This window comes from Rhamphochromis longiceps, linkage group LG3 (assembly GCF_057381845.1).
Source record: "Rhamphochromis longiceps isolate RC_006_pf linkage group LG3, R_longiceps_female_GT1.1, whole genome shotgun sequence".
Lineage (NCBI taxonomy): Eukaryota > Metazoa > Chordata > Actinopteri > Cichliformes > Cichlidae > Rhamphochromis > Rhamphochromis longiceps.
In genome coordinates, this window is record NC_140559.1 from 47268215 (window position 1) to 47276852 (window position 8638).

The 8638-nt window shown below is 44.6% G+C and overlaps 1 protein-coding gene and 1 long non-coding RNA gene across 2 annotated transcripts; both read left to right on the forward strand.

Annotated features, from left to right (window-relative positions):
• The first annotated feature begins 5514 nt into the window (after positions 1-5514).
• Positions 5515-8408, forward strand: LOC146675076 (uncharacterized). Its single transcript, XM_085402459.1, has 2 exons — positions 5515-6553; positions 8371-8408. The coding sequence occupies exons 1-2, from the start codon at positions 5515-5517 to the stop codon at positions 8406-8408; spliced, it is 1077 nt and encodes a 358-aa protein (XP_085258585.1).
• Positions 6749-7797, forward strand: LOC146675077 (uncharacterized). Its single transcript, XR_014910645.1, has 2 exons — positions 6749-6984; positions 7059-7797. It is a non-coding gene; the product is annotated as an uncharacterized LOC146675077 (long non-coding RNA).
• Positions 8409-8638: the final 230 nt, after the last annotated feature.

An 8638-nucleotide genomic window follows, 5' to 3' on the forward strand; every position in this document is an offset into this window, starting at 1 on the left:
ATCAGTGCAAGATTTTGCCTCATGGGATGAGGATGATCAGGAGAAAGGTGGTGGATCATCTAGAACTACACAGGAGGAGCTTGTTAATGATCTGAAGGCAGTTTGGACCACATTCACCAAAATCTTATCTCATAAGGGTGCAGGACAACTTCACTACATTGAGGCCCAATGGATGGAGCTGTGTACTGTAAAATCTTGGAAGAGAACCTCCTTCTGTCAGCCAGAACACTGAAGATGTGTCATGGGTGGGTCTATCAGCATGACGACAACCAAAAACATACCACCAAGGCAATAAAGGAGCGGCTAAAGAAGAAGCACATTATGTTCATGTAGTGGCCTAGACAGACTCAGACTTATACAAAGTCTGTGGAGGGAGCTGATGGTTCAAGCTGCCACGGGGCAGGTAAGAAAGGATTTAGCTTGGAAAGACAAGCGTCTGGATTTCTTTAGGTTTCTTCAAGATGTTTCACCTCTCATCTGAGAAGCTTCTTCAGTTCTAAGAGCAACTGGTGAAGAGTCACAGATTAAGTCCTATGGGAGTGTCCCCAGGAGGGTCATGGACCCCCTATTGATCCTCTACCTAATCACCTCTACTTAAGGTGTGAAGGTGTGGCTTGGTGTGGTCCATGACCCTGTTGGGGACACTCCCATAGGGCTTAATCTGTGACTCTTCACCAGTTGCTCTTAGAACTGAAGAAGCTTCTCAGATGAGAGGTGAAAGATCTTCTAGGAACCTAAAGAAGTCCAGATGCTTCTCTTTCCAAGCTCCTTAGACTACAATGACCTGGATGACTGAGAACCGTCACAGATTAAAGGATTTAGGGAGTTTCTGTACAGAAGAGTGGGCCAAATCCCTCCTGAGATTTGTGCAAACCTGGAGACCAAATACAAGAAACATCTTACAGCTGTGCTCACCAATAAGAGTTTTTCCACCAACTACTAAGTCATATTTTATTTAGAGATGGAAAACTTAGTTTGCTCAGTGGCTTGCAAATCAGTTTATAACTTTTACATAAAGTGTTTTTCTGAAAATGTGGTTTCTATTCTGTCCCTCTCCATCAAAATGAAAATACCATTAAATTAGAGACTTCATTTCTTGGTAAGTGAGCAAATTCGCAAATTCATCATTGGATTAATTATTTTTCCTTCTATATGGAAAGAAAACCCTGTGGAAGGATGCATTTCAGAATATGATGATCATATGTATGATCATCTCTCTTCTCCATGATATCAAGTATTTCCATCAAAAGTTTACACTTCACATCTGCATCTCCTTAAAGATTATTTCTCCATGAGAAATATTTCCACCATTACCATAAACAGTCTTGATATCACAACAAATTATTAAGACTGGAAAGAGAATATTCAATGTGTGAATAATCTATTATAGCAGCTTCAGTGTCCTTACAACTTGGGGTCAGCAGCGTTGACTGGACTCCAGAGCCCAGCAGCCCCTCAAGCAGAGCAGAGATGGTGTCTGCAGAGCTGCAGAGGAACGAGCAGCATATTTTTAAATGAGCACAAAAGGCATTGGCGAGGTGTGACAAGAAATTGCGAGACTGACTGAAAGCCCAGCGTGAACCCTTTTGTGGGCCAGTCATTATGGATGGCAAGCCTTGCAGCCCTAATTCAACATTTATTTGCAGATAGTCATTCAGAATTATTTATTTAATTTACATGTTTGGTGTCAGAAAGAGATTTTGACAATATTAATGTGTCACTTTTATCCACGAGAATAAAGAGGCAAAAAAAAGCCCATTTTGGTTAATTCTCCCTCTGTGCCTGATTAAAAATCGGCCGGTCATACGGTGGATTTAACACTTACTTTACCAGTAACCTGTATATAAACTTCCAATCACAATCCTCCAGTCTCTTTGTGCTTTCAGGTGCAGTGCACAGTTGGACCTAAATCTGACTTTTGCAGGAGGCTATCCATAAAGTGGATCTTTGTGCTCATTTCCAGCTCCGTACTTCTGTCTTGGATTCTGTAGAGTAGCACTACATAACTCACACTTCAAAATAACCCTCATTTCTCTGACACTGGGCCTTGTCTGTCTGAAACTAGCTATTTTACCTTGATTGACTTATTCTACATGGACACTCCTCACAAGCAGAAGGTTTGGTTTGGTCATCAGTCATCATACAGGTCATACAGTGCAAAAAGGAGCATTTAGAGTACTCTGAAACTGAATCTTTTGGTTCACAGGGATGAATATGCCGTCATTATCATGTCCCTGCCCCCCACTTGTCCTCCAGGTGCAGATCTGTCTTCTCTCTTTCTTCTATCAGTGTGAATGTTGGTGTGGGTGTTACTAACCACCAGTGTTGGGACTAACGCGTTATTAAGTAACGCGTTACAGTAACTACGTTATTATTGTGGTAACGAGCACAGTAACTAGTTATTATGCCAAAATCAGGAACGCGTTAGTCGTTACTGGGATTTAGATAGGGTCGTTACTCGTTACTTCGTGTGGTGGCTATCGCGGAGCTTCCACAGATTCAGTAACATTAGCAAGTGGTGGAGGCCAGCAGGTGGATGAAGGAAAAGGGACGCAGAAGGAAAAGAGACCCGAGGCGGCCGCCGGTCCAAGTGTGAACTGAACTTCAGGTAAGAAGTTATGACCTGCAGTCTCTCTGGGTCAGATATGAACCAAGTTTAGGTGGAGTTTATTTTCGTTATTCTGACTTTTTACGTACTGCGTGCTAGCTAGCATGACGGAGTTTCTATACAGCTGGGTGGGTGCTATGAAGTTAATGATGTTGAACTTTATTTTGTTCATAAGTTATTAGAGTTGCCAACCGTCCCGTCTGGTATTCAGAGAAAATATTACGCGTTTCTTATTGAGGTGAAAAGGAACAGTTTGTCCCGTAATTCAGCTACAATGGAAAAGGCACAAAGCTGGAGTTATTCTGTGTCTTTGCTGCACAGCTGCCTCTTCTTCTTTCATTCTCCCCCCTCCCTCTCCCGTTTCTACTTCTCCCGGCTCTCTTGTTTATTTATCGCCCACTTTGCGCCGAAAGAGGAAACCAGCGGATGTCGCGCTAAACAACAGCAGCACGTTTAAGCTTGATCAGCTGTTGTTAGAATTTAATATTAATTTCTAGTATCAGCTGATGTTTGCTGGGGCCACAGCTGCAAAAAACCTGCTGGTCATGATATGGTTTGGATATGTGGTGAGAGGGAAACATGAAGATGAAACCAGGAGATGTCCTTACTGGATCATCAGAGCTGAACAGTGATGGAGAAACAGGTTTACCTTTTAGGTGACATGAATGAGTTGAAGGGAAGTTATGAACTGTTTCTGAGAGACAAATAACACCAGGATCCTTTTTTAGGTAGCTGACAGCTGGTAACTGTGCAGGTGCGGATCTAGCAAAGTGTGGCCAGGGGGGCATGTAGGGCATTAACAGGGAAAGGGGGGCACAAAGAAATACTTTTCTTTCTTATTCTCATTTAAAATGTCTCGCTTTTAAAAAATAATTATCTGAATCTTACAACAAACGATTGATAGATTGATGCATATATACCATCAGAACAGTGTACATCACTGTCACAACAGCGTTTGTTTTCATTCAAAGGCTTTAAGATTTTTCCTATAATGGTGGGCCGGTCTCTAGTCAAAATGCCCGGGCCAATTTTCTGTCCCAGTCCAGCCCTGTATGCAGCTCATCTGCAGTCTGGTGTTACCTACATCTTCCTATTCAGAAGGCAGAATTTCTGAGTTCTGAGTAAAATCAAAGCACCACGACTGCAGTTTTTGTGTTGGATGTAAAAGGCGCACATGACGCTGTGACGTAGGCTAGAATCATGGCAGTAGTCAACGACGGTCCAGGTGTGGGATTTCTCTCGTGGAAATGTCGTTGTTTTTTTAGTAGGACACTGGTGAAGCAGGGAAGCCTCGAAGATCCAGGATGAAGTGTGCACATTTTAATGGAAAATATTTTTAACCTGGCCTGGTTTTGCTTTTAAAATAAACTGAGGATGTTGGAGGGAGGACTCATTCTTATTGGGATGTGAGTGGATGTGCTGGAAGGCAGGAAAACAAACACTGGACTGGAGACTCTCTGTGCCCCTGACAAGGAAACTGGACCAGTTTTGGGGAAGTTCCAGCTCCCAGGATGTGATGTGGAGACCCAGCCTCGAACGAAGTCAGGCCTGAAAAGGTGGGTGGCAAGCCTTTTTGAGGAAGCTGCAGGATTGATACGTTTTGGCTGCTTGTTCTTCCAAGTGACCACCTTTCCCCTGTTTGTAACCAGGCTAACAACCCTGACCGCGGTGGCTTTGGGCCTTGGATTCCTGGCCAGAGTTGTGTCTTCAGCCAGTAGTTTTACCCGGAGAAAGAACAAATAAATCTTGTGTAACCCATTACAGTGTGCGTGTGGTGGTTCGTTACTGGTCAATATTAGAGCTACTACTTCCTTGTACGGAGGCCATTTTGGGCCTTACGTAACATTTGGCGTTTGTCGACAGGATTTGTGACCAGTATACAAACCCACCTGCCTTAGACTGATTAATATGGCGGATGAGCTATCTGAAACCATTAATATGGTGTCACCATTCTTTATTGGTGCGCCCTGGGTACCAAAATTTTGTGGGCTTAACACGAATTATGAAGATTGGGAGAGCCAAATTAGTGCAATGCTCCGTGCTCAAAAATGGTCGATAGAACAGCAGTGTGATTTTGTACTGAGTGCATTAGGAGGAGAACCACGACGTGAAATTCTTATTTTGGAGCAAGTGGAGCGGGATACGCCAGATAAGATCTTTCTTCAACTTAAAGAACTGTATGGGGATAAAACAGCTGTGGGTACCTTGCGTGCCATGTTTTATGAGTGCAGACAAAGGGCAGAAGAGCCTATTAGAAAGTTCACTTTACGTTTAAGGGAGCTAGGCCATCGCCTGCAAACAAAAGAGCCACAAGACCCTCGGCGTGCCGACCTGCACATGCGTGATCAGTTTGTCTTGGGCCTCAGGGAGGGTGAGATACAGCGCGATCTACGGCGTCTGTTAAGGCATGACCCTAATCTCTCATTTGAACAGGTGCGTAAAGAGGCTTTGCAATTGGAAGCAGATGCGCTGCATAGTTTATATGAAGACTCCGCTTGTGCCGTAGTGAAAGGGGATCTAAAGTGGCAGGATACCTTGAATTGGAAAGATCAATTTAAAGTGGAGATTCTCGCAGAAATGAAGGAGCAAATTATGGATCTCAAGAATACTCTTCAGGAGGAGCTGAGGGAATTTGTTCGACCAGCACCAATGCCACAGACATGTTCAGCTCCCAGAGGAGAGAGAGAAAGGCGGAACTTTAGTTCCTCTCAGTATAGGAGATGTGCTGAAGTGTCTGAGCCACCCCCAGCGACAAAGCAAATCTCACGGTTGGTGGAACGACCACGGCATAAGTGGGATGAACAAGGGCAGCCCATCTGTAGTAAGTGTGGAGCCAGTGGACACATGGCAAGAGAGTGTCGGGGCACTCCATCTCAGATGGCTTTAAACGAGTAAATCCAGTCACTATGGGCCAGGTGACTGGAAAGGATGACAGTGGTCCAGCCCAGTTAAATCACTCTCAATTTCTAGGGACATGCCGTCAAGTAGAGGTATTCGTTGATGGTAAGGAAGTGACATTTTTGCTAGATACTGGGTCTAATGTAACATTAATGCCACAAGCCTGTTTTAGGAGATTGTTTGGTGAGCAGGAGCCAGGAAAAGAAAGCGATCTCAATTGGTTAAAGCTGAAGGCAGCGAATGGATTGGCTATTCCTTATGTGGGCTATGTGCTAGCTGAAGTACAGGTGGGAGGCATTACTTTGAAGGATATGGGAATTGTGATTTCAAAGGACGATCCCAATAATCCTAATGCATTACCTATCTTAGGTATGAATATCATCATTCCATGCTGGGATATGCTTTTCTCGAAACCTCAGATACAGACCCAGACCTGGCCTGTTGGCTCAACTGTAGACACTCAACAAGCGTGGGCATCCGCTTTTCAGGACTGTCAGAGAATTCAGGCAGCTGCCCCTGTACAACAGGTAGGGACCCTTCGACCAGCTTATCGCCATCCGGTGATGGTCCCTGAGCACAGCGAGCAGGTGATTTGGGCCAGGGCCCCACAGACACTGAGGAAAGGACAATGTATTTTGGTGGAGCCACTGGAAGGGCCTAGTACAGTTGCTGTTGCTCGATCCCTAGGAATTGTCCGTAGAGGCCGAGTCCCCCTCAAAGTAAGGAACCTCAACCCTTTTCCTATCACGTTACGACGTTACGAGGCCCTTGCTACATTCTCCACGGAAAATGTTGACATTCAGGAGCCTTTTGAAGTTACTTTTGAGCAAACCAGGCCAGGTATTGTTGAAGTTGGTGTACACCAGGTGAGCTCGGAACCACCTGGTAAAGCTCCTCATATTGAAGTTATGACACAAGGGAAGTCAAACCTATCCATAGAGGAGCAAGAAAAGTTAAATGGTCTCTTGAGGGAATGGGGCGATGTGTTTGCTGCCGACGAAGAGGATTATGGCCACACAGATGTAATCACGCACTCTATCCCAACAGGTATGGCACCTCCCATTAGAGAGCGGTACAGGCCAATTCCCCCTAAAATGTATCAGGAAGTGCGAGAGTTGCTGAATAATATGATTCGATCAGGGGTGGTGAGAGAGAGTACAAGTCCCTGGGCAGCACCCATTGTCCTGGTACGGAAAAAAAATGGGGAATTGAGATTTTGTGTGTGTGGCAGGATGAATGTTATCCTTCGGTCCAACCCACTTTCAGCCTGGCCCATTAGGGGGCGCTGGTATAAATAGTGGCCATTTGAGTGTCTCTGCGTCGCTTGCCTGTGATCTCCTTTTTGGTCACCTGACTTCCCCTCGGTGTGGTGGAGATCATTTGCGGGTTATTCTTCTGAAGCCTCCATCGCGGCTGGTCGTAGCTATAGAAGCCTCCTCTGAGCTATTCTGCTTACGTTCTGTGACCCGGCTTACTTGGTACGTAATCAACTTTTGTTACGCTCTCTGCCTTCTATTGTTCTTTTATAGTAATTATTTATTATGTTTCGCAGGAAGTGTGGGCCTTAGTTTTGCGCCAAGCTACGCGAACTGAAGTGCTGCTGTTTTGCCTTGCTGTGCTTTTACCGTCTGTTCCCGTTGTGAGAATTCTTTCCCTGCTGCTGTCAGCTTTTACAGTGGACGTCGGCGTGGACAACGGCCATATGCATGCCGGTTATCGGAGTCAGCTGGCGTGCATATTGATTGACTGTTAACTTATCGTCGTGTGGACGGCAAGTTGGAGCAGTACGGCGATTCCGTTTGCTCCAGATTTTAGAGTTTTATTCAGATTGTATGTTGTTTTATTGCTTTTTGATTTGTAGTTTGGATTTTCTGTTACACCACTGGTGGGAGGCCCTTTTTCTAGCTGTAGATCACCAGTGTGGTCCTGCAGTTGGGTTATCCCCCGGTGCTACACATTAGTTTGTTGTAATATATTAACATTTTCTTTGTTTCTTTTATTCAGATGCGGAGTGCCGACGTGGAGGAGACTAGGGTGCCTTGGTGGTGGGATCCCTTGAGTGTACACACCTGCCTTGTCTAGTTTATTAGTGTGAGTGTGTGATAGTGTGTTGCACTTGTGTTTTGGTGTGTTTTCTTTCTTTAGTTGTGTGTGGCATCCCTGCCCCTCCACTGGTAAGCCTCAGCTCTGAATACCTTTTTAAGCATATTTGTATTTGAATATTTATGATTATGTTTTTATTCGGTGTTTTAAATAATTACCAATAAATTGTCAATTTGTTTATTATTGAACCTCGTCTCTGGATTGAGTATAGTGAACCTAAGTGCCTTTTTGGTGATTTAGTGTCATTTCCAGTATTCTCTGGGTGAAATTCCCAGGGTGGCGTTGTCGTTCTTTAAAACTGAAGAGTATTTACTTTATATCCCAACCTCGTCTCGCCACATGTGGATTACCGCAAGTTAAATGCAGTGACACATAAAGATGCCCATCCACTACCTAGAATTGAAGAGACCTTGACGATGCTGACTAAATCAAAATACTACTCCACTCTTGATCTAGCAAGTGGGTATTGGCAAGTGAAAGTTTCTGAAGCTGACAGAGAAAAGACTGCATTTTGTACTCCTTTTGGCTTGTATGGATTTGAAAGAATGCCTTTTGGTTTGTGTAATGCCCCAGCAACATTCCAAAGGTTGATGCAAAGTTGCTTGGGAAGTCAAATCACAGAGTCTGCTTTTGTATATCTGGATGATGTGATAGTATACTCACCGGATTTCAACAGCCATCTAGAGCATCTGCAGGCAGTGTTTACAAGATTGAAGGGCTATGGGCTGAAGTTGCGACCTGATAAATGTGTTCTTTTCCAGCAGCAGGTGAAGTTCCTGGGTCACCTGGTGAACAGTGAGGGTGTGGCTCCCGACCCTGATAAGATTGCCGCTGTACAGAAGTGGCCGGCCCCGCAGACTATTCATCAGGTGCGTTCCTTTTTGGGCTTTGCCGGTTACTATCGGCGGTTCATTGCAGGATTTGCAAGTGTTGCTAGGCCTCTTAACTCATTGCTGGTGGGAGTACCTAAGAATAAAAAACAGAATATTCCCATAAACTGGGATGAGAATTGTCAACAGTCCTTTGATC